At 47.3% G+C, this 24,954-nt stretch overlaps 1 protein-coding gene across 5 annotated transcripts in view; it reads left to right on the forward strand.

Annotated features, from left to right (window-relative positions):
- GRK3 (G protein-coupled receptor kinase 3) overlaps positions 1 to 24,668 on the forward strand; it is a 124,427-nt gene extending 99,759 nt beyond the window's left edge. For 3 of the 5 annotated variants that reach the window (XM_073886861.1, XM_025858131.2, XM_073886862.1), the window contains 8 exons: positions 3,631 to 3,697; positions 4,450 to 4,550; positions 7,406 to 7,472; positions 8,519 to 8,614; positions 11,709 to 11,871; positions 14,181 to 14,317; positions 17,288 to 17,401; positions 18,558 to 24,668. In XM_073886861.1, the coding sequence (XP_073742962.1) occupies positions 3,631 to 3,697; positions 4,450 to 4,550; positions 7,406 to 7,472; positions 8,519 to 8,614; positions 11,709 to 11,871; positions 14,181 to 14,317; positions 17,288 to 17,401; positions 18,558 to 18,719 (907 nt within the window). In that variant the 3' untranslated portion in view covers positions 18,720 to 24,668. The remainder of the gene's footprint in view (positions 1 to 3,630; positions 3,698 to 4,449; positions 4,551 to 7,405; positions 7,473 to 8,518; positions 8,615 to 11,708; positions 11,872 to 14,180; positions 14,318 to 17,287; positions 17,402 to 18,557) is intronic. The other 2 variants (XR_012376437.1, XR_012376438.1) reach the window with 2 other exon arrangements.
- Positions 24,669 to 24,954: the final 286 nt, after the last annotated feature.

Genomic DNA, 24,954 nt, shown 5'->3' on the forward strand with positions numbered 1-24,954 from the left:
GGATGGAGATGGGGGACAGGTGGGGGGACCCAGGCGAAAGGCCAGGACCTGCGGGCCTGGGACCAGGAAGGAGGCAAATGGCCAAATGATGTTGCTATACTGATCGATGGTTGCTCAGATATGGAAGCTAGGAAGCTAAGGGGTGCTGCTTAGCAATGCCTGGAGTCTTTTTTGTTGTCACAGCTTTGGAAAGGGCCACTTCTGACAGCTGTTAGGTGAAGGCAAAGGATGCTGCTGAACATCTTACAATGCACAGGACGGGCCCTGCTGCCCCCAACAAAACATTGCCCTGCCCAAAAGGTCAGCAGTGCCCAGGCAGAGCGTGTCTCTTCCTTCCTTCCCATAGTGGCGTAGTGCGCTTGAACAGGGGGTCACCAGCAGGTCTTTTTCGCTTCTCGTCTTCAGTTGAATGCTTCCTCCACGGACCAGTGTGTCCCACCGCCTCTGCTGAAACCCTTGTCCACACTCCTCACGCACCCTCACTTTGCCTTGCCACCATAGAAGAACACCACGGAGGCACGAAGGAAACGAGTCTGGGTGTGAGCAGCGCAAGCTGTCCAGGCTTGAGATTGCGTTCTGCCTCCCCGGACTCACAGGGATGGACCGGGTATTGAAGGTTTCCGTGTTGTGCATGTGTGCGATTGCTGCCCTGATCCTCAATCTAGATTTCAGATGTTTGTCGAGGAAAAGAATTGATGTGACAGTAGCTTTGATCCTAACCTCGTCCCCTCTGATGGTCGGTCCCCAGAGGTGTCAGATGCAGGGAGAGAGCCTGGCTGGTGGTCTGAGCTCTTCCCAAGGTTACTGAGTTTGTTCCTGTAGGGGGAAAAGGAATGTTTATGACTATTTTGGCAGCTGTTGGCTTAGGTTCAAAACTCATATTTGATGTAACATGTCATCCTTTTGGTATTCGAAAATTAAATTTTGACGTTAGAGTTTTGAATCACTCTTACTTATAAACGTAGTCTCGAACTCATCGTTCCGCTGTGAACGGGATCTGCCACGTGCGCGCGCGCACGCGTGTGTGTTTTCCCATCACTTCTCACATCTTGAACGATTTCCCCACCCGTTCGGGGGAAATGTACAGTGCGCCCTCCCGGTCTGTACGAAAGCCGCATCTGTGAACTGTGTTCCCGCGGCGCCCAGCCACGAGCCGGAGAGCCGCCCGAGAGCCGCCCGAGAGCCGCGCGCGCTGCTGGGAGAGCCGCCGGAGAGCCGCCGGAGAGCCGCGCGCGCTGCTGGGAGAAGTCAGCCGCTTCGCAAGCTGTGGGCAGGCCCCAAACTGTGTCCTATTTAAAGCGGCCGCACCGGGGCGCAGCGGCAGCCTCACAGGGTCCGGGAGCAAGCACCACGTGCCTAACTCCGAGCGGAGATTACTGTCGGAGGGTTTCTTTAACAGTTTCCAAAATAGAAACGGAGTCTTTGTTTTTGTTCACAAAGAATAATCAAGAATGCATTGGAAACATGTGCATCAAGAGGTCGAACGTGAAAGCGCAGACTTGGTCCGCGGCGCGGCCCAGAGCCGAATCGCTGAAAAGCGTTTCCGACTGTTGCCTGACGGAGTCGGCCGCGGAATAGCCGTGTTTATACAGCGGGCTTGGTAGTGACAGGGTTCACGTGCTGGAAATGTTTGTGGCACCCCCCCGCCCCCCGGCTCCAACTCCACTCCCCCTTGCGAGCCTCCCTGCGGTCTTATGAAAGACTTTTTACATTTAGCACGGAGCACTTCTGTCAGAACACAGCGGTCCTCCGCTGCGAGGGTCAGGGCACAGCGCTTTCCTTCCGGCGGCAGTCGCAGCAAGTCCGCGGGGGTCAAGAGCAGGAGCGGGGTCCCCGCGGCAGCGCGCTCAGGAGCCAAACCAGCAGGGCTTGTCCCCGCGCCGGGAGATCTGCGCACAACCCCTTGGTGTGCGTTCAGGGACCGCGTGGAGCGGAGAGGGCCTAGTCGGCAGACTAAAGTTTTATAAGGTTTCATAAACTTTCATTCTTTTTCTCTCGAACCACGAACATGTGAATATCTCCGCGTCTTTTGCATCTGAGGATGATACAAGGAATGGTTTTTAAAATGATAATATCTTACAAATCAGCAAACATACCATTTGTTGTTCTGTCCGATTTGCTTTTTTAAATGCAGTAATTGTACATTTTTCTTTTTAAGAAACAATTAGGGTGAACAGAACATTTCCAATCAAAATCTAGTTTGAAGATTAGTGCATGTTTGCTTGGCACTCATTCACCTTGTTTTAGAGTTTATTTTTCAAATTACTGCTTTCAAGAGATGGAAATTACTCTTTATTTCATTGCATGGCAAGAAGGAGAATAAAGCATTAGAGTGCCCTCTCTTGCACAGAATGAACATGAAAATATTTAAAATAATCAAGGCTCTGAAATGTAATAATCCCTTCCCAGAGATGTTTCAGTGCATCCCTTCACTAATTCAGTAGGATGGTCAGAGCGGGAGCAGTAAGTAGTACAAGCATGAGTTCTCTTTTCTGAATCACATTCATTTATGTGTTCAGTTCTCCAACCCACTTTATAGATAGATTATCTTGCCTGCGATGATGTTGTGTACGCCTTAGAAGTTAAACTAGGATTCACCATTTTTTAGGCACATCTTGCTATAAGAAAACTCAATCATGTACATATATCCCTTCTTTAATTTTCAAATTAAATAAGACCAGGATTTTGTAATTGGCATGTGTACTAGTCTGTTTTAATAAGATTTCCTTTAAAAGCCAGCTTCTCCAGGGTTTTAACAATAGGGTTAAGAATAGGAATAACTTCCTTATTAATTTCTCGAATGATTGCTGTATCACATACCTGTTGTACACCACTGTGGTCTTGGCCGCGACCAGCATACATGGCGTCTGTCTGTTCCCTTCGTCATTTCTGTGAAGTAGGGGGCCTTGTGCCCATCGACGGATGAGGAAATCGAGACTGACGGTTTCCGTGACCGGCCCGCAGCCGGTAAACACCCCTGTCACAACCTTGAACGCAGGTCTGCTGACTCCTACATTTGGGGCTCTCCATAAGTAAAACGGGGGAAAGCAGCTCTCAGAACTGGAGGACCTGGAGGACACAGGGTTCATTTATGTCTGTTATCATCAAAGGAAGGTATCGCCTAGTTACCAGTGGGGGAGGCGTGTTCATCTTGGTTGTGTTTTGGTTGCACCTCAGTTCTTTGGGTTGTTTAAGAAACTAATATCCATTTTTCTAAAAAGAAAAAAAAAAAGATAAAATTGTATGAAAGTCATTATCTCAAACACTAACCTGACAAATGTTATATAAATGGCCTTCATTTTCATGACTACCGGCTGGCTGATTGTTTTCTTTTTAAGGATATTTTAAAATATCACTGGGAATATATTTGCTGAAGCATATTTTAGTACCATGATTTCACTGACGTGAGGATCAGACAGTTCAAGTGAGCATAAGCAACCCCCCTCCCTCAGACACTAATGTACCCCAACACCAGCCTTTCTCTGGACACGGTAAATGTGTACGGCTTTTGTATTTCTATAGTTTTTGATGAACAGTAACAGAATACGGTAGAGTACTCAGATATGAGCCAGGGACATGCGCAAAGTGACCCGATACCACATTGTCACAGGATGCTGTTCATTTCCACAGGCACAGCCCTTTCAGACAACACAAAACCAAAGACAAGCATGAGATAGACCGAATGACCCTCACCGTGGTAAGGAGATTGAAAACTCTGTGCTTTGGTGGTTTTTTTTTTTTTTTAAGATTTTTTTTTCTTTTATTTTTTTTAGTAATCTCTACCCACAACATGGGACTCGAACCTACAACCCCAAGATCAAGAGTCACATGCCCCACCGACTTAGCCAGCCAGGCGCCCCTAAAAACTCTCTTCTTACTTGCATTATAATTTTCACGTCTCATTCCATTAACAACCAGTGTAAAAATTTGCTTTCTTAAAAACAAATGAGCGGAGATACAGTTCCTAGAATTCCTAACTGGCAGTTTAGTGGAAATAGATGCCAAGGCAGAAATCAAGGTTTGTCACCCGTCAGTAAGAAAGAGATCCAGAAAATCAAAAACTAAAGTAAGGAGATCAAAGAAAAGGAAAAATCGCTGAGGCGCAGAAGAGTAGGGAGACCTGTTTCTCTGGACCTGGCCCCAGACTATTGATTGGCATTAAAAATGACTAGTAATCTGTGTTGCCTGGCTGGCTCAGTTGGTGGAGCGTGCAACTTGATCTTGGGGTTGTGAGTTCAAGCCCCGCGTTGGGCAAAGAGATTACTTAAAAGAAAAAAGGAAAGCGACTAGTACAGTTTCATGTTTCCTTAGAGTAAATATTAATTCACGATGAATCTGCAGTTTTTAACACTGTCCTTTTCCAAGAAATGGCCTTTAGGTCTGGTTGGGCATCAGGGCCCTGTTTGCAGGAGGGCATCTTTGAAATCAATTTGTTTTTTCCTCCCCCAGAACGTGGAACTCCCAGAGGCCTTCTCGCCGGAACTGCGGTCCCTCCTAGAAGGCCTGCTCCAGAGAGATGCCAGTAAGCGGCTCGGCTGCCACGGAGGCGGGTAGGCTGTTATTTTAGCTCTTGAGGATCGTCACCCGGGGCACCTAACAGTTAGTTCCAGTACATCACAAATCATTCCTAGCCCCTAAAAATCTCCTATCTTGACCGGGGGCGGGGGGGTGGGAATCACATGGGAAATATGTGTGCTGTCCTTTGTGTTTTGTAATTAATGACTTGAAGGAGTCGCTAACTTTTTAACTTTAAAAAAATCGAGCATGTTGATGGTGGAAATGAATCCTGATATTTCGCAGTTCATTTGGTGAAGTTTTACTAATTAGGTTTGCAGTGATGGCAGGTCAGTATCCTGATCAGTTTCTTACTGGTTTTCTCTCACGAGTAACTGGCAGGCTACTGTCTTATACTTGCTTTCTATCTGCTAGATATCGAGAATGCCTTCCTGTAATCCTCAAACTTGACTGATATTTTGACTGGATACAGAATTCTAAATTGATAATGATTTCCCCCCAGAACTTTGGAGATATTTTGCTTTATTGTGTGCAATAAAGCTGGTGATGGAGCCCAGTTATCACTCCTCATGTCAGGCACTGATAGTTCCTTGTACTGTGGAGGCCTATTTTCTTGAGCTTGGGGAATACTGTTATTTTTTTTATTTGACAGTCCCTCTCCTCCATTTCCTTGGTTAGCTCGTAGAACTCCCTTTAGGTGGCTGTCAGATTTTCTAGAATGGTCATCAATGCTTCTGACCTTGTGTATTCCCTGTATCTTCGCTTTGATTCTGTTCTACTTTCTGTGGGCTTAAATCTCTAGTCCCTCCTTTGATTGCTTTTTAAAATCTTTAGCAGGCTTAATTTCTTCAAAACAGAACCTTTCAGAGGTTCCCCCCACGCCATTAGAATAAACACGTAGCTGCAGGCATTTTGGGGTTGGATATGGAGGAAGACAGTATGGTGTGTGCATGTGCGCACGTACACGAAGAGTTCAGGCTGTCTTCAGCCCATGTGTCCCCCTCCCACCTCCTGCACCCCACTCCACACACACGGCGTTGAGCCTGGAGCTCAGCATCTCTGTCCCCCGGCCAGTAGCTGTGCCATTTCCTGCCAGCAATCATGGCTCCTGCGTCCACACCCATCCTGTCTGCTGATGGTTCCCCATTCCTCTTTGTGGTGCATTTATGTCTCCGTGTTCCTCTTCCATCATTTCAGTGATTGTTGGGAAGGAACAAATGCAGAACACAAAGGGACACCCTTTGCTTTAGATTTCATTCGTTCATTCAGTAAACACTTACTGAGCATGCCCTGAGTGTCAGCCACCATCCTGACGGCTGGGGCTGAGGCAGTTACACACAGGTCGACACAGCCCTGCTGTCTTGGAGCTTATATTGGTTGGGGGTGAATGACATTATAGAAACGATCCAGTAAGTAAGATGACCTCAGACCGAGAGAAGAGCGTGAATGAGATAAATAAGGCAGTGTTGTCATTGAGACTCCAGCCTTGGGAGGAGAGAGGGAAGGACCCCAGGCAGAGGGGTCAGTGAGGGTAGGGCTTTGAGGGGGAAGTAAGCTTCCACGAGGCAGAAGAGCAAGAAGGCTGGAGAGCCAGGAGAGGGAGGTCAAGAGCAGGTCGGAGAGGTGGTGGGCTCAGGCAGGTCCTGTAGGTCGTGTCCCTGGACTTTGCTATAAGTGCAACAGGAGGCCTCTGGAGAATCTTAGGCAGGGGTGTAGGGAGATGGTTTGAAAAGATGATGTGGGCATGGCATGGGGCCGGTGGGGCTGTGGGCTGTGTGGCTGGGGGGCAGGCTGGCGCAGGGGGGCAGTTAGGGCCATTCAGGGAGCAGGGTGGGGACCTGGACGGTGGCAGTGGTGGCGGGACATTTAGCGTTCCCTTCATGATCAAAGACCCTGCCGCCCCCACTGGGAATTGGATCTCGGTGAGGATTGGAGGCAGTAAGTCAGCCCAAGGACTTGCCGAGGGGTGGGCTGTGGAATGTAGGGGTTAGTGGGGGCATTGGGGGTGATCTGGCTCTTTGGCCTTAGACAACAAGGTGTGGGAGTAATGCAGGAGTTCTACAGACCTCTCGCTCCATCAAGTGGAGATGCCGAGTAGGCGCTGGGCGGGTGGGCCTCCTGGTGTGCAGGACGAGGTCGGCACTTGGGACACAGATCTGAGAGCTCGTCTGCAGGTACGGGTCACTTAAAGGCCTGGCAGAGTGAGGTTACCCAAGGAGCGATAGCAGAGGAAGGGGGCCAAGAACCAGCCCTTGGGGCTCTGCCGCAGGAGACAGGGCTGGGGGACCCGGGGCAGGCCTTGGGGCAGAGTCCTTGGCAGGCACGGCGACCATGCGCTTTCCCCCGGTAGGCTTTCCTCCTGGTATACAGCCCCTTCTCTTCCGCAGAAACTGAGCTTTAAGGGTGGTCTCCAGGAAAACTTGTTTCTTCAGTTTATGAGGAGGTTTGGCATAGGCTGTGTTCCTAGATTTGTAGTTTGCTTCTGAATTAATATTTGGTACTTCATATGCCTACCGTTTGATCTAACATGCCTCATAGACATTTGCTGAACATCTCCTCACTGTGGAGATCTCTAATTTGCTTCTTATTTGAATTTGTTCTCCTGGCAACAGAATCCTGTGTATCTGTCTGTCTGTGACAACTCCTAGGTTCTCTCAAACTGGAGTATGTGTCCCCGATAAATTACCATATGGGATAATATTCCTAGCTTCCGCATACAATATTTCTAAACATCCAGTGTTTCCTGTGTTGCTTTGAAAGAAGCATATTTTACTTGCTTACTTAAAGAACTGAAAATGGTCGTTCCTCTGTTCTTACTAGGAGACCGTTTTTGGAAAATACTCCTTAGGTTTGCATACGTACCCTTACCACCTTTGTGCCTCTTCCGCAGGGCACAAGAAGTAAAGGAACACATCTTTTTCAAAGGCATCGACTGGCAGCAAGTCTACTTACAGAAGGTACTCTGTCTGGAACCGCACGCTGGGCACCACCACCTCCATGCTCCGTCTTGTCCCCCACTTCCTGGGTCCACTCCCCAGCGCCCCGCCCCGAGCCCCGCCCCCCAGCTCCCCAGACTGCCCCTGTTCTTCTACCCATGGGCTGCCATTGCTGCCAACTCCCTCTGGGCTGACTTTTCTGTTTCCCTAGTTTAAAAGTTTTCAAAATATCTGCAGTGTACATTAATAAATACCGAAACGGAGTTGTTATCTAATTCAAATGTCCCTATAACTGAGATGTTTTTAGCTTTCACTCATCTTTTTGACTTCCTGTCTTAGTCAGTGACTGTATTTTCATAAAGACCTTTATAGAAATGTACGAGAAACATGGGTCACAAATTTACATATACTTTCTCTAACCCAGCACCATACAACTTAAGGATCGGTATGATTGGATAGCAACAGAATCCATTCTTCCCTTATTTTAAGATATTTTTTTATATTCCCATGAGTACAGGAAAACACCCCAAATTAAAGGGCTTTTTAAAATGTGGATCAGCCTTGGATTCGTTTTTGCATCATCTCCCGCAGTGGAGGGATGATGCTCTGTTAGTCCCGCCCGCTGTGAACCAGAGAGTGGGCTCCAGCTTCGTTGGCATCGGCTGGGCACCTCTGTGGGTGTGCAGTGCTCCCTCCCGCCTCCCCGCACATTAAGGCTCCAGCAAGTGCAGTGTGGTGCCCTGTTGTCTGAGACGTGGTGTTTTCCTAAAGTTGAGCTGGCGGGATGTGCAGTCTTGAGACTTCATTATATTCAATCATGCTTTAAGACCTTGGACGTGAATCTTTTTTTCCCCCCCCTGAAGTTTCTCTAAAATCTGGGGTCTTCTTTAAGGGCTGTTCCATGCCCAGGCTCATCTGTGAAAGATGTGCTGTGATGTGTAGGAGCTCGGCTGGAATGCTCAGCTTGCAGCACACTGGTACTCACAGTGTTCTCACTATAGAGCCGTAGGTCGGGATGGGCCATAAGGTGATCTGATAACTGAAGCATGCTTCTTTGGATCTTCCAGTACCCTCCACCCTTGATTCCTCCCCGGGGAGAAGTCAATGCTGCTGACGCCTTTGACATTGGCTCATTTGATGAAGAGGATACCAAGGGCATCAAGGTACACATGTGATGTTCACCCTGGGTGTTTTGGAGGGTGGGGAGACTTTTTATTGGCTGTCAAACTGAGTGATTGTCTTAGCATTGGCCTGCTTGTGGAATGTAACTTACCAGTGAATACCTATATATTTGAAGAATATAGAAGTCAAGGGCCTAAATTAGAAACGATAAAAGCTTTCTGTGGACTACTCATTTTATGTTTGACCAACTGGTAAGTGGTCAGTTTCTTACAGATTTGGATATATTTGTGATTGGAATAGAACCCGAACTTATATGAGGCAAAGAAAAAACAACTGTGTGACAGCAAACACACTTTGCCATGTGCCAAAGAGCCAGTCATCTTAATCCTTTTACGTATTCAGATCTCTCTGTGTTAGGATGAAAAGAGCAAACAGCATGAGTCATTTTGCATTTGTCAATCAAAAGTGAAATAATCACTGTGGTTTTTTTTTTATATATAATTCTCTGCATTTTTCAAACTTCTGTTCATATCATTATGTTTCCCAGTAGACAAGGCATAATTACAGACGGTGAGTCATGAGGGAAAATCATCCTCCTCAGGCTGCTAAGTCAGAGTGTATCACTACATGCCGGGCTCACATCTGCCCCCCACCTTCTCAGCATCCCCCAGGACCTCCCCATCCTTTCTCAGCTGCCTCATTATACCCTGGTTGTGTAAGCCCGCCCTCACTTTTCCTACCAGGCAGCTCCCCCTCCAGAAGGCTGCAGCACTGTAAGCACACACACCTGTGAGGAGCCGTGGCCAGGGACACACAGAACTGGAACCAGCGGGGCCTGGAGACAGAAGTGGTGGGTGAGCGGCTGGGGAGGAGGGAAGCAGCAGGAGACCAGGCACATTGGGACTCGAGGAATGGCAGCTGGTTGGAACTGGCAGTGTCAGGAAGGAGGGGCGATCGGGGTGCTCCCAGGACGGGAAGCTGAGGCAAAGAAGAGGTGGAGAGGGCCGAGGCCACTTCTGTGGTCTGGCGCAGTGGCTCCCCCAGGGGCCGTGGTGCGTCCAGTGCTGCGATGTGCGCGCCTCCAGGCGTGGTTTGCAGCCTGGAGAGACAGCCCGTGGCGGGTTGTAAGTACTGCTGTGCAGCCCTGCTCCGGGCAAAGACCATTCACAACGTCGCTTCAAAGGATTACTGTTGTCACAATAGAATTTTGTCAGCAGAGGTACTACCGTCCACGAAAGGGTGCTAAAAATGAAGTGGCTGTGATGTGGGAGCCCACAGATATTTTTGATGTTAAAAAGAGATTTCTCATACTTTAAATTTTGTAAACCATAATCACGGCTCTGGAGTCAGACAGACTGGGCTCAAATCTGCCCTTATTTGCTGGGTGACTTCGGGTAACCTCTCACGCCTTGGTTCTGTCACCTGTGACTGGTTTTGACGCCCAGATCTCTGTGAGGTAGAAGAGAGAGCCGCTTTAAGCCTCCTGGCCTGTCTTCCATGCTTAAGCTAGGAGGTTTTGTCAATGTGGTTTTCATTCTTCATGACCAAGAGCCGAGGATGAGCACGCTCAGAACAAGGAGGGGCGTGTGGCCAGGGGCCCAGCGGGAAATGAGGAGCCTGGGACAGCCTTGTCCAGCTAGAGGGTCTGCATCTTAAGAAACCATGTATTCTTTACCTTTAAAAAAAGCAGCCCAAATTATACACTGTTCTTTAAAAAACAACAAAAACAACAAAAAAGTGCACCTCAGATAAGTACAAATTTTCTTCTTTGTTTTATTCATTTTTAACAACTTTTGCTAAGTCCTAAAAAGTCAAGGCTCTCTGAAATTCTAGGAAGTAGAACGGTTTGTATACAAAGCAGAGTTGGCCCTTTCCGAGCAACTGCTTTGGAAAGGAGTGTTTTTACTTTTGGCAAACCCTTCAGAATCCATCCCGGGTCACAGGGTGACCCTGTGGCCTGGTGCACTAGCACCCCACCCCACCACACACACAAACAGACACACACACGCACATTCACGCGCCGCTGGGCACGCGCCCCCAGCATTCAGGCTCTGAGCCACTGAGGATTTCAGCTCTGGGCTCAGCCTGGGCTTCTGAAGGAAGCCAAAAGAGGAAAGGAAGGCTCTGAGAATCAAAGCGATCCTAAAATCAACACATGATCATAACAGGTCACTAAGGGCAGTTGGAGAACCCTCCGTGTTTCATCGATTTGCTGAAGTCTTGAGGACAAGTGCCTCTTCTTGCTCTTTTTCTTGTAAATAACTTACCTGTTCTAATTATCTATCCAGTACTTATCTCTCAGGCAGAGGAGCAAGCAAATCAAGTTTCTGAAGAGATCTGTGCTTTTGAATGACAGATGTGTTCCTTTCTTTCAGTGAGATCACTCACCTTTCTGCATGTAGCTCAGAGGCATAAAATCATTCTCTTTGCTCATTTTCAGAGTGTGGCCTCTAAGCTCAGGGGGAGGAATGGAGGATTTTGAGTAGTAGTTTGGAAGACAAATGCTATCATTAAGTGTAATTTTTACCCCAGTGCCTCTTAAAGGCGAAGCTGCCTAAACTGCCATGTCTCCCGAGCGCCGTGGTTGCGCATTTGATCGCGCTGTTACCCTGGGTTCGTGGAAGGTTGGAAGGTTCATGGAATGAATGGAAAATTCAGCCTCCTCTCCCTTCTTCTCATCTCACTGTTCAGATGAATCGAGGGTGGTGAGAAAACCCTCCTACTTTCTCCCTTTTAATTGTTTCTCAAAGTACAGGATATAATTTCCTACTTTTGCAAATAGAGTCTCCTCGCCATCCTTGACATTCTATTTTGTTGTTGGATCCTTCTGTACTTTAAATAAAGCCCTGTACGGGTTAGTTTTTCATTGGCGAAAATGTAACGAAGATGGTATGAGAGAATGGGCTGCATCTTCCCTGACGTGGGACTGGACGTGAGGTGCCGACCGCGGGCGCATTGGCGGAGCCTGGCTGCTTGGTTATCAGTAGCCGACGTTTGTGACAGCGACCGAGCCGTCTCTGAAGGGTTGTGTGCCGTTGTCCTGTTATCTTCCCGCCTACGGTTGGGGTACTTCTGAATCTGTTGCCTTGCTAAGTATGTTAAATCATAACTATCTTGATCTCTTAAAATAATAAGCTTCTTGATTGCGACCAAGATCTCTACAAGAACTTCCCCTTGCTGATCTCGGAGCGCTGGCAGCAGGAAGTGGCAGAAACAGTTTATGATGCAGTGAATGCGGACACGGATAAAATCGAGGCCAGAAAGAGAGCTAAAAATAAGCAGCTTGGACACGAAGAAGGTAAAATAGCCAGGGTGTCTCAAAATATTTTCAATGCAATGAATTTTTTTAAAAATGTCTTGTAAAGCCGGGAAAGTATTTGGGTCATAAAGTACTTTCCAGGGGTGGCAGGGGGGATGCCCTAACTAGTGGTATGTGGCTTGGAAAAGCTCAGAGTAATATTTCAAAGTCTTCGGTCAACATGTAAATTGAGGTGGTCAGCAGCAGTGTGTCAGTGTGTCCTCTGACCTCGGAGCATCTAGAGCCAGTTGGCAAGTGTCTTCCTTGAAGCCTGAATATTACCGTGCCGGGAACAGGCCCGGCTTCATGGGCATGTGACCTGGGCCACCTCCTAGGGCACCCCACTGGGTTCAACGCTCGCTGTCACTGTCTTGACGTTCTTAATCATGTTTCAACAAGGGGCCTGCATGTTCATTTTTCACTGGGCCCTGCAAAGTATGTGGTAGTTGGCTCTGGTGAGGAACTTAGCATGCGTGTCCCTTGTCCAGAGCTATAAATGGATAGAATGACATTTATTTTACAAACAGCATTGAGGAATTGCCAGACCACATTTTTATTTACAACATGTGAGTGCCCTGTTGGGATTTCCAAAGTGGAGCGTGTAACATCCGGTGTTAAACCAGTCGGCCATTCTTGATTCACCAAATGTTGTCGCCCTCGATTTTCCTAAGATTTTAATGGATCTTGGATATTTAAGTGTACTGTGGTTGAGGACGATGCTATCATTCACTTTACGTCTAGGCAAAGAATTTTCTGAGGTTGTTATATGATACGAGTGACCAACCAGAACCAGTTCCTTTGTGAATAAGTTACTTGAATGGGGGCAGCTTGATGCAGGCTGGTCGGTCGTGCCCATCATTTCTCATTTCCCAGTAGCATTTATTACCTGCTCAGAAACATGTGCCTGCGCCCGGGTGGCTTCCTCCTTACGTAAAAGCTGCCTGAGTACCCCAAGGGAACAGCGTGGCCCCGCAACTGTTCTCACCTCCATTCTGCAGGGAGAGGGGCTTCATTTCTAAGCTGTACCTTAGACAGCATGTCCATTGACATCACTCTGGACTGTTGGCTGTAGCAAATTTTACACGAGAAATTACTTTTTTACGTCAATGGTAGCTTGCTCCGGGGAGGGCCATGATGTCACTAGAATCTTGACAAATTGGACCTAGAAAAAAATAAGTATACCTTAGTGACCTTACCGAAGCGTATCCTTTTAATTAGAGCTGCAGTTAGAGCATCTAGCAAGTTAATGAATTTATCTTCATGTTTAAATGATTGATTTGGACATCACTGGGCTCTTGGTTGAAGATCTCAGGAGTCACCTTACAGAACAATACAGTCTAGGCTTAGGTCTCTGAGGTAAACCTGCAAGGCTTCTACCTTCCATATACTTAAGCCGTGTAAACACTTTTGCATTAAAATGACAACTCTGGGGAGCCCGCCCGATCACCTGTCCCCTCCCTCCTTGGTTCTTTTCCCTCCTGTATGCGGGACAGTGTGGGTATTGCTTATCTGTTTACCGTCTGGGTCTCCTATTAGAACATTAGCTTTCTGAGGGCGAGAGTTCTGTCTCTTGCCATGTAGCACTGCCAAATCCAGAGCGCCCAGAACATGCCCAACACCAGGCATTCCCTGAATAGCTGTGGAATGATTGAGAGAAGGAGTGAATAAATGATTTTTAGCACGGTCTCCAAAGCCTTTAAAGAAAGAAAGCAGAGGCATCCACTCAAAATTAACCTTAAAAAAAAAAAAGACAGTACATAACTCTAACAATATGATCGGGATTCAACATGAGTGCGAATTAGCTCAGTCTGTCTAGGTAACCATATATTTGAGGGATAAATATAGCCTTAAGGAATAAACAGTTTTGAGGCTTATGTTACCTTGGCTGCTTGGTAAGCCCCTTACTATTATTTATGGGATTGAGTGGAGAACCCCAGTCCCACATAAAGGCAAAGGTACTTTGGGCATAGCCTGAATTGAATTCCTCTCTACTCTCCAATTCTTGTTATTACACATAATGAAAAAATAGTTTGGGAACAAACCTCTGCCCTCTCTGAGTGATGAGGGAACATCACGGAATATATCCGAATATTGAGAAACAGCCACTCAATATGTTAGTGGAGACCTGTTCTTTCGATCCCCAGCTCATCTGGGTCTCAAAACTGAGGTAAGGATTTGCATAATGTCCTCCATTCATAGAAATTTGATTTTTCCAAAGAGTGTGTCATTCTTTTTTGTTTGTTTCTGAAAAGAACATAGACCATCTGTGTCCGAGCCCATTTAATTTGCGGTTCATTTATATTGCTCAGATTACGCTCTGGGAAAGGACTGTATCATGCACGGGTACATGCTGAAGCTGGGGAACCCGTTCCTGACTCAGTGGCAGCGTCGGTATTTTTACCTCTTTCCAAACAGACTTGAATGGAGAGGAGAGGGAGAGTCCCGGGTAAGTCCAGAGCGGCCCACCCAGCACAGACTTGCAGGGTCCTCAGTGTCACATGGCTCATTCGGATGGCTGGCGTGTCTTCTAAAATAGCCCGCTAAGCTCTGGGTATCTATTTAAACTCGTGCACATGAGATTTTGGTGTTCAAACTCTAACTTTTAAACTTAGAGTCAAAGAAGGATTTTGTAACATCTGAAAATAGAATGTGAGGTCAAAACAGGTTTGAAGGAGGCTGGAGAGTAGTCGGGGAGATCAAAAGAGATAAAAAAACGAAAAAAACAAAAAAACAAATCCAGGACATTGGAGTCAGACAGAGGTGATTGAATCCAGGACTCAGAGAAGGTCTGGCGTCCACGACACAGCACGACAGTTGTGGGTCTGCCTGTGCTCAGTCTCCCCTTCACATGGCCCCCCCTCTCCCCGGTCAGGCTCAAATGAAATGAGCTAAGTGATGCTGGGCCCAGAGCTGAGGTCGCCAAATGCTTCCTTTGGTCTCCGCTTTGTTGGAAGAGTTTAAGTAATGTCCATAGCATGGGCAGGAAGATACCACTACCCCCTCAGGTCCTTTCTCAAGGGCCAGTGTTTGTGAACAAGGTAAGAAGACATTTCGAATCCACACTGTCCCTCGAAGCCAGGCAGGTAGCCTTTATTCAGTACCTGCTGTGTGGGGAGTGGAGGGCTCATCCAGAGGTGGCCACCCAAGCAGAAGGCATACTTCTGCTCTTGGGGATGGAATGGCTAGTCCTCTGGGGCCAAGGAAGCAGGGCAGTGGGTTCCAAATGTCAAAAACACAGTTGATGTCTTAGATGTGTCAGAATACTGCCCATCAGTTGTCTGGTGGTGAGAAGTGTAGAAAGTAATAACCTCTAATCTTGTTTGTTCGATTTTGGAATGTGTTTTTTAAATCCCCATTGGTAAAGGGGTGCCTGGGTGGCTCAGTCGGTTAAGTGTCCAACTCTTGGTTTCGGCTCGGGGTCATGATCTCAGGGTCGTGGGATCGAGCCCCATGTCGGGCTTCACACTCAGTGCGGAGTCTGCTGTCCCCTCTGCTCCTTCCCCCCACTTGCATGCTCTCTCCCTCTCTCAAATAAGTAAATAAAATCCTTGAAAATAAATAAATAAAAATCATAAATCCCCATTGGTAAAGTTGCTATTTAATTATGAGTGATTGCTACTGCACAGCACATTCTTTTCAGATAAATAAGACTTCTCACCATTGCTAGTGCCATGGGAGTCATTTCCTCAAACTAATGCATCTAGGCTCTGAATTGCTATTAATAAGTCTCTTTGGGGATCCTGAGTTGTAACTCAGGTGCTGGTATTATATAATATAATGTGTAATATTATATACTATATATTGTATTTTATAAATATATGAACTCAACACACAAATTATAATCCATATATATTATTATTATTATAGAATATATAATATTTCCAGGGCGCCTGGGTGGCTCAGTTGGTTGAGCGACTGCATTCGGCTCGGGTCATGATCCCAGGGTCCTGGGGTCAAGCCCCACACCGCGCTCCCTGCTCCACGGGGGGCCTGCTTCTCCCTCTCCCACTCCCCCTGCTTGTGTTCCCTCTCTCGCTGTGTCTCTCTCTGTCAAATAAATAAATAAAATCTTCAAAAAAAAATCACAAGGAGAAGAAAAAATACATTTACCGAACTGTACTGTATTTACGGGGAAAAAAATCCCTGTAGAAGTGGAACCACACAGGGGCGCCTGGATGGCTCAGTCGTTAAGCATCTGCCTTTGGCTCAGGTCATGATCCCAGGGACCTGGGATCGAGCCCCACGTCAGGCTCCTTGCTCTGCAGGAAGTCTGCTTCTCCCTCTCCCACTCCCCCTGCTTGTGTTCCCTCTCTCACTGTTTCTCTCTCTGTCAAATAAATAAATAAAATCTTAAAAAAAAAAAAGTGGAACCACTGGACAGTCACCGTGGTGTGCATTGAAAGAAAGTTAATCTTGCTTTTCAGGATATTTGAAAACTTAGAAAATCTTCCTTTTTTTTAAACATCGGATGCAGTAAGGTAGCTTGGTTTTTTTCTTTTTTTTAAGATTTTATTTATTTATTTGACAGACAGCGAGAACACAAGCAGAGGGAGTGGGAGAGGGAGAAGCAGGCCTCCCACCGAGCAGAGAGCCCAGTGCAGGGCTCTATCCCAGGACCCTGGGATCATGACCTGAGCCGAAGGCAGACGCCCAACGACTGAGCCACCCAGGTGCCCCGGTAGCTTGGTTTTAAAAGTCAGCATTCAATGTTCTGTTTGAGAGCTGCCTAGTGTATATGGATGGATGGATTCATAGGTATAAATCAGGAAACAGAAAAATGAGCATTTATGATGGTGGTGCTTTTCATTTAGGAGTCCTAGAGTATCCAAAAAAACATAAAATGGTAAGGTACTCACGACACTATAGCTCTCACCACAAGCAATCATGTTCTAGACCTGGCGTGACCATCTTTGAAGGATGTCGCCTGTATTTATAACATCCTTTTGATATCATCCTTTCGAAATATCCTTAGCTCGCCAGCCAACATGGCCAGACCTTTCCCGAGCTGCCGTGTCAGGCACTCGGTCGCACCCCATCGGCTCATGTACCTTGTACAGCACTTCGCTGTTTCCTCCCAACTCGGTCGATAGCACTGAGGCGAGCGTGCGACACAGAAGGGACACGTGCGAGTCACAACCATTCACAAGTGGATTCTGTGTCGCGGGAACAGCTGTGCTCTCGTCTTGCAGAGACAGTCCGTCCTTCGCCGTTTCCTTCAGATGCCATCATTTGAATTCTGTGCATGTCCCTTCCTAGCCATTCCCCCACTCTTCTAGAACATCATCAAAGAAAGGGAAAGGCTGATTTTTTTTTTAACTTTTCCTAAGCTGATAGTTTTCTGGATTGTTTATTACTTCAACTTAGGAAATCAGGAGATAATGTGAAGTAATGTATCATTTTTTTTTTTTATGGCTAGCAAAATTTACTGACAATGGAACAGATTCTGTCCGTGGAAGAAACTCAGATTAAAGACAAAAAGTGCATTTTGTTGAGGATAAAAGGAGGCAAGCAATTTGTCTTGCAATGTGAGGTGAGTTTTTCAGGTTTTTAAAATAACTTTTTCCCCATGAGCAAAAGTTCGAGCAACTGTGTGCGTCTCCTGCAAACACAGCTGCCTGGGTATGGAGCAGCTTCTTGAATCTGTGCTTTGTAGCTTAGGTAGCAGGAAAGCCCCAGGGCACAAGGGTCTCAGCAAATTAACCATTACTGTTACAGGATCAAATGTCAGAAAATGGCAGGAGAGGAGGTACATGGAATAATCTGACTGCCCTATCTGGGAACTCTGATCAGTATTCAGTAGGGGCCTTTTAGCTAGTCTCCCAGTTCTTCTCTTTCAACATGTTCGAGGTTGGGGCTTGCATGTCTAAATAAATAAACACAAGATACCAAAGTGACTTCTCTCAGGGGACATGCCATCTTTCTGACTTCAAAGTTCTATTGTAGCCCAAATTTAATTCCTCTGGGGTACTGGTGTGTGTGTGTGTGTATGTGTGTGTGTGTGTGTGTAGGGTGTGTGTGTGTGTCCATGTGGGTGGGGGTATGTAGGGTGTGGGTGTGTATAGGATGTGTGTGTGTCCATGTGGGTGGGGATATGTAGGGTGTGGGTGTGTATAGGATGTGTGTGTGTCCATGTGGGTGGGGGTGTGTGTGTAGGGTGTGGGTGTGCATGTGGGTGAGGGGAGTATGTGTGTGGGGGGCATGTGGATGTGCATGGGTGTGTGTGTGTAGGATGTGTGTGTGTCTATGTGGGTGGGGGTTTGTATAAGAGTGTGGGTGACATGGGTGGGGGGAGTGTGTGTGGGTGTGTGTGTGCACATGCATATTTAGAGAGACAGACCAGTAGTAGATAACCAAGATGTGTGTTTAATAAGCATCCCTCCATTGCACACGTGAGGTGCTTGCTCATCAGCCAGAACTCCTCTTTAGGCATTACTGTATAGACTTGAGCTGTTTTAGAAATCAGAAATTGGAGGTCATCTCTGAACGAATCACAGGCAGTGCTTCTCAGGGTGGGGCTCAGGGGGTCCCCTGAAGGGCTTGCCAGCCTGGCCCTGCTCCCCACGTGGCCCACAGTTCAGCGGAGCACTGCGTGCTGGAAAGCAGTGTGGTGTGGTCATTACCAGAGGCACCACATCTGGCCAGCCAGGCGCGCCCGTTGCAACTTCTCCCTTTGTGTTTCCGTGCAGAGTGACCCTGAGTTTGTGCAGTGGAAAAAGGAGCTGACCGAGACATTTATGGAGGCTCAGCGACTCCTGCGCCGCGCCCCCAAGTTCCTCAACAAGTCCCGGTCCAGCGTGGTTGAGCTCTCCAAGCCTCCCCTCTGTCACAGGAATAGCAATGGCCTCTGACACCCGGGACAGGAGGGTCCTGGGGAGACGGGGCCTCGAGGAAGCCCGTACCGGGGGTTTTCCGCCCTTGAGAGGGAGTCTTTTGGAGAAGTCCGGGGGTCAGAGGTTCGGTCCCCTTGTCCCTGGGGCCCTTCCACGGCTGGGACGACCCAGGACGCCAAGGTGCTCCTAATAGGAGCTGTGACCGTGGTCCGGCCCAGGCCGGCCTCCCTGCCCTTCTGAGTGCCTCCTGCGCATGACATCTGTCCACGCTCAAAACTACTGAAGAAACAAACGAAAGTTCTTTCCCTTTCTTACACACCCGTTTGGGTAGACGTGAACCTAGAACTTGAAATGATTCCTCCTTATCACTTCAGTTTGTATGTCTGATAGCAAACATATCTTAGACTTGCCAAGATGGAGTGCAGCCCTCTGCAGCGGCGGGTGCCAGATGGCCAGAGCGCTGCCCTGTGTCCTCTGCTGGGCTCACACGTGTCTGCTCCACGCTCCTGGGGGTCAGCACATGTTTCTGCCGTGCACTTCAGCACCGACCGACTTCTTGATGCCCCGCCTGGCGAGCTGAAGATGCTTTCTGAGAAGCTTGCCCTTCCCGCCAGGTGTGCGGCACCACCCAGGTACCTGCCTGCCTCTGACAGGGAACAGAGGGAGCGTGCCCTCAGAGGACTTGGGAGTCGCTCATGACTGACGGCGTTCAACAGTGGGCCATTGGAAGGCTTCACAGGGATTCCGAAGGACAGGCAGTGGGGTTTTAACTTTCAGGGCAACAGTGGTTTTCAAAAATCTTCAAATAAATCGCACTTTCACGTGTCTGGGTGCGCACGGACGCTTGGGGGTGAGTCTGTCTTGGGCTCCAACAATGAGCAGTTATAGGACAGGGTCATTCTGGTTCCTTCTGCCTGCCCTCGGAACACATATCCGTAATGGATGTGTAAAGGAAGGAAAGAATTCCTCTGTTTCACATTGTAGTATAATTTAAAATGAATTTTATTGACAAAAGAATGCTGAAGAATGAATGTGTTGAAATGAGTTAACTGTGTGTGTGGACTTCCGTGCCATCCTTCACCCGTCATTAGTGAATGGTACTTGGCCCCGGGTGGGTCGTCCCACGCTGTGACGGCAGTGGGGCGGGAAGGCTTCCTGCCTAATCCCAGGGGCTTCTCTTCTCCCCCACGGTTCTCCCACGATGCGTTCTGTGCCCTTTTCACGCCCCAAATAAGTGCTGGGCTGTGCTGGGCTATATGAACAGTGTGTTTCCCAGTGAAGTCCTGTCACCAGACTGAAAATAATAACAATAATTTTTGAAGTCCACATATTTGTCTTATTCTTAGTGCAATCTTGTGTGTTTCTAAGCTAACTACTAACAGTATAAATAACATCATCATTATCTGCATCCTGCCCTCGATATTTTTAGTGATTCCAGATCTCCGTGCACTGTGTTCATTGGGAAAGTGAGTACTTCTTAATGAAATTATATTTTGAGAGTTTGGAAGATGATTGCTGAGAGTTTTTTATTTCTTAGGGGTCACTTTGGAAAAGAAATGTGGAGGTCCACTATCCATCTCAACTACCAGTTGGGGTTTAAATCAGCGCGCATGTTCTACTCTGCTCTTTCCAGTAGGGGAGGATGGAGGCACTCTTTACATGCCTTCCCTTTTGAGCCAGGAAGAATGGTGTTCACTTCTGTTTTTTTACAAAAAAAAAACCACTAGCAGCAGAAAAATAGCTGTTCCTCCTAAAGGGTGAGCTGCCTTGCGGCTGTGGTTAATGACCACTGTCACTGCTGTCCTCAGCCTCATCGCAGGCTCCCACTGCTGAGCATTTACAGGTCGAGAATTGCTGTGCCCCAAGCCTCTGCCGGACAGAGCCAAGACCCTCCTGTTGAGAACGACGCAGACTCCTTCAGGGTCTGAGCTTAGCCTCTCCCATATCCCACCCAGGGCATTAGCCACGCCAACCCACAGCTCTTTGAAAGATACCATCTTTGGAGTAGAACCGGAGGTTAATCTGTCCTTTGGAAAGGAAACAGGAATTGGGAAATATTCTGAGAGCACTTTTGTCCCAAGCCTAATTTCAAGTGCTGGGGTCTCGTCTGGCGAGTCTGCTACCTGCACTTGTCCCCGAAGCCGTCTGATAGGGCTAGCGTCTCCGCGGCCACACGGAAGACGCCTCCGGGACCCTTCTGGGCCAGCACCTCGTGCCTGTGAGGCCAAAGAAGGTGACTGTGCTAGAGATCTGTTGCAGAAAGTTTTAAGGGTGTCACCTCGTTCCTAGATGGTTGACCCTTCAACGTGTAGACCGTGAGAAAGGACAAAATTCAGCACACGGAAGATAAAGTTGGTATTATTTTTATAAAGTTATAATGTCTTGACTTCATAAATCAAGGGAATTAATAAAGCAAAGTCTAAAAATAAAGATGACTTTAAGCTGCTCTACAATGTATATGGAAGAAATTAAAAACTTTAGCGAATCCAAGGTTATTTTTCTAAGCGAAAATATTCTGTCCGGTGCATTTGCCCCTTCATGGCATTGGGAGTCGGGCTTTTTCCCTTCTGCATCGTGTTTTAAGTATGATTTTTCAACAAAACTTCTAGAAATCAGCTGTTTTACTGCTAATGCACATGTTACGCTTCTCATGCCTCTGATTGGCCAATCCACAGACATGACAGTTTCAGAATTTGTGTGGAAATAGAGGCGCCAGATGTGGAGGAAAGCAAGCATCCTGCTCAGGAAAGCCTGTAACAACACACAACCATCTGAAGCAAGACCTAGCTTGACGTGCGATTTGAAATATGCCGTATGGATACCAGAAACAATTGTTTTGAGGCCCTCACTGGCCATTACAGAACATCCTTTACCCATTGACAGCGAGCTTTAACTCCATGAAAAAGATCAAAGGGTGGTCTTTCTCTGATGATCTGAAAAATTTCACTCGGAATTTGTAGTTGGGCCAATTCGATACAGCATCTGACTTGTCGATGGAATTGATTTTTCACATCAAGAGGAAAGATTCTCGAAGTCGGATTCTTTTTCACATGATGTAAATCTATGAAAGGTACTTTGAAATGTGCTGGGATAAGAGAAGACTGATTCTGTAGCACTTAATCATACGTTGATTTTTTTTTTTTCTCAGTGATTTTGTTCAGGGAAGTGCTTCTGGGTCATTCGGAGACGCCTGATGAATTACCTCCTCGGCACGCCTGAGGACTGACGACATTTGTGCCCAGAGAGGAGATGGGCTTCACTGGAGTCTGGGACAGGTGGTGGCTGGGGGGGCCGTGGGCTGTAGGGCGGGTGGAGTGGGTGTCTCCCATGCAAAGACAGTGGTAGAAATGGGGCAAAGGAAGGAAGGCCTTAACTTGTGAGTAAAAAGAAAAAAAAAAAAAAATCACTCCCTTTACACCAAGCACCAAGGAAATGACTGAGTTAGGGTTGGCTGATTCTTTCCCTCCTTACAACAGGAGTTGAATAGTAATGATTGTGAGACATGGTCACTTTATTTTCGATTATGGAGCCACTGGACTTAGGAATAGGCCATCAGCTGTCCATCACGGCCCTGCATGCCCTCCAGCACCCTCCAGGAAGGCGCCTGGCACCCAGAGCTCACCCCCCATCTGTGCGTGCCTCACAGCCACTGGGAGGGCCAGGCGCGGGGGCTGGGTGGCCACCTGCAGGGCCCTGTGGCTGCCACAGACCTTTGTCACACGTCCACTGGAACCGCAAGAAGGCTTCCCAGAATAGCAACACCCGGCTTGCTGTTTAATCCGTGCCCACTTCCAGAGTGAGCTTTAATAGTTGAAATTTCGAAAACATTTTTCCCTAAAGATCTAACATGATTTTCCCTTCCATGAAAGGTTGACTCCAGAGATTTGAATTCATCAATTAGTTAAATTCATACGAATATGAATTTTTTTTTCTTTTGACCCAGGCCACATTTTAAGAAGAGTTCTTTTCCTGTTGAACTAATGAAAGCTGAACTCTGGAATAATACGATTCCCTCACATTGTAATGGGCTTGAGATTTCTTTCACCCTCAAAGACTAACAGACCTGGTCTTTTATTGCCAAGGGACAGGGATGCCCTCCCCATGGTGCCCGATGCCTGGCCACTCACGGACGTGGCCAGGGAAGCATCGATCGGTAAATGCAGCACCCCAAATGTTAAATTACCTTTATTGAAACACACACATACTCACTCCAGAAAATGAGTTAACAGTACATGCATTTCATGAAAAACTTACAGGAACAAAAACTGTGTTTTAAAGTTTTAGCAACTCACATTCTTATAGTAAACTTTCCAATACCACAATCTCAAAATTATCTCTGAAAACTGGTAACTCTGCTTCCATATTTTATTCTGTCTAATATAAAACGTCTTTCATGTAAGGGTAGGGAATGGAGAACTATTTCTAACCGTGCACTCATAATTACAAAAGGACTTGAAATTTAATTCCCTGTGTCTCAGTTGATTATGTCCCATGGTGTATATATTATATGTGGTTTATAAGCTAAACACTGGCCATTTTTTAAGTTCTATTGTGAAATCGTATTTTTCTATGTTTTAACTAATTACAATAGATTTGGCTTTTTCTGAGTAACGTAAAGATTGCCGAACTACATATATATATATGAAAAAACAGAGTTCTATTTTAGCACAAAAGCATTTTATATTATTTATTGAATCCTTAATGTTTGTTTTCGTCAGAAACATTCCTTCTTTCTGCTCCTTTTTATTTGTAGAGTTTGTTATTTAAAGAAACGGCAGCCCTTTCTGTGCTTCATAAAATGAAGCGGAAATAATGCACACAGCCATGTGGGGCGAACATCCCCCCTCACTGCCATGGACCGTTTGCAACAAAAGCTTGTCGTCGGGTCTGTGCCGAGAGGCGTGTGCACTTCCTGGGCAACGTCTGACAGCACACTTGTCATGAAATACTGCTTTCATCTACCTCTTCAGAAGGCCTCCTGCTTGTTGACTGGTACCCCCAGACGCTTGCTCCCAGACTGGCTGCATTCTAAAAGAATCTCAGTAACACATTTCGGTGGGATTGCCTCTTGATGTCAGTTTTAAAGCCACGGCCCCGACTAAGCCAACAGGGCAGGTAGACATCCCTCTGGATCATTCTCCCCCTGGACCCGAGAGCTGCCCGTAGAGCATCATTTCCTACTCCCGATTGTGCCAAATCCCCGCACCCCATCTTGCCATCGCCCCGAGATTCGGCTGTTGCGCCTGAGGTATCGAGTACTAAATGGGAGGTCAGTCCTCAGCGCTGGTTACAGGGGGCCAGCCGTGTTTAAAAACCCCACTTCCAGGAGGAGGGCCTTTGAACATGACTTCCTGGCGCCCCCAACCGCATTGCTGTTGCAAAATGGTTTGGAATATGGGGTCGTAAAGGCAAATGCCCTCGTCCGTGATTAAACCTTTGCCAGAGGTCTTACTTCCGAGCGGACGGACCCTTAAGGATTTCCATGAGCTGGAATGACCAGTCCCCTGGGAGAGGGGGGTCCCTCCGCACGCTGACATTTCTCTCTGCCTGTCTTCCTCGCTGGGTAGCCGTCGGCGTGGCCACATCTTCGCTTGGCCAAGCGTCACGCCCTTGAAGAAATCCGTTTTCTGTTGTGCGTTGCCCAACAGGGTGAAGCGGCTGAATTAGATACTGTCAATCTAGATATTGTTAACCTATGAAATTACCATTTGTTTTGATCTCGCTTCGCACTGATTGTGCCAGTGGGGCTGTATAGCCCTCCCTCGGTATCCGCTTACTAGTGCACGTTTGAAGTCCTCGCCCACGGGGGACGCTGCTCCACACCTGTGATCACCCGCCCTGTGCGGGCACGTGCTGTCATTTGCTATCACCGCCTTACACGGCTATTTTGGAGCAGCAAGGCTGGTTTCCTGTGTTGATAAATTGCTTATATAAAAAATCTCAATAAAAAGGCTCTGTACAAAGATACCTATTTCGGTGTACTGTTCCCCACCATCCCCCCCTCCGCTAATTAATCTCTTCATCAAGCTGCTAAGTATCAGGAAGTGACGCCTTTTAAAGAATCCTGGCTTTGAGGATGATCCCCGCGGAGGCTGATTTTATAAAGGGGAAGGGGACCGCTGATCTGCATTCCTGCGGATTTTGTGCATTGTTGGAGCACAGCCTGCTTCACAGGCTCCGGGGTTTGGAGACCCAACTGCCTGTGCCTCGTGCGAGACATGTTGTGGGGAAAGAGCCTGTGACAGGTGGGCCC

Source organism: Callorhinus ursinus, unplaced genomic scaffold (assembly GCF_003265705.2).
Source record: "Callorhinus ursinus isolate GAN/ISIS: 27379988/994484 unplaced genomic scaffold, GSC_fseal_2.0 scaffold72, whole genome shotgun sequence".
NCBI lineage: Eukaryota > Metazoa > Chordata > Mammalia > Carnivora > Otariidae > Callorhinus > Callorhinus ursinus.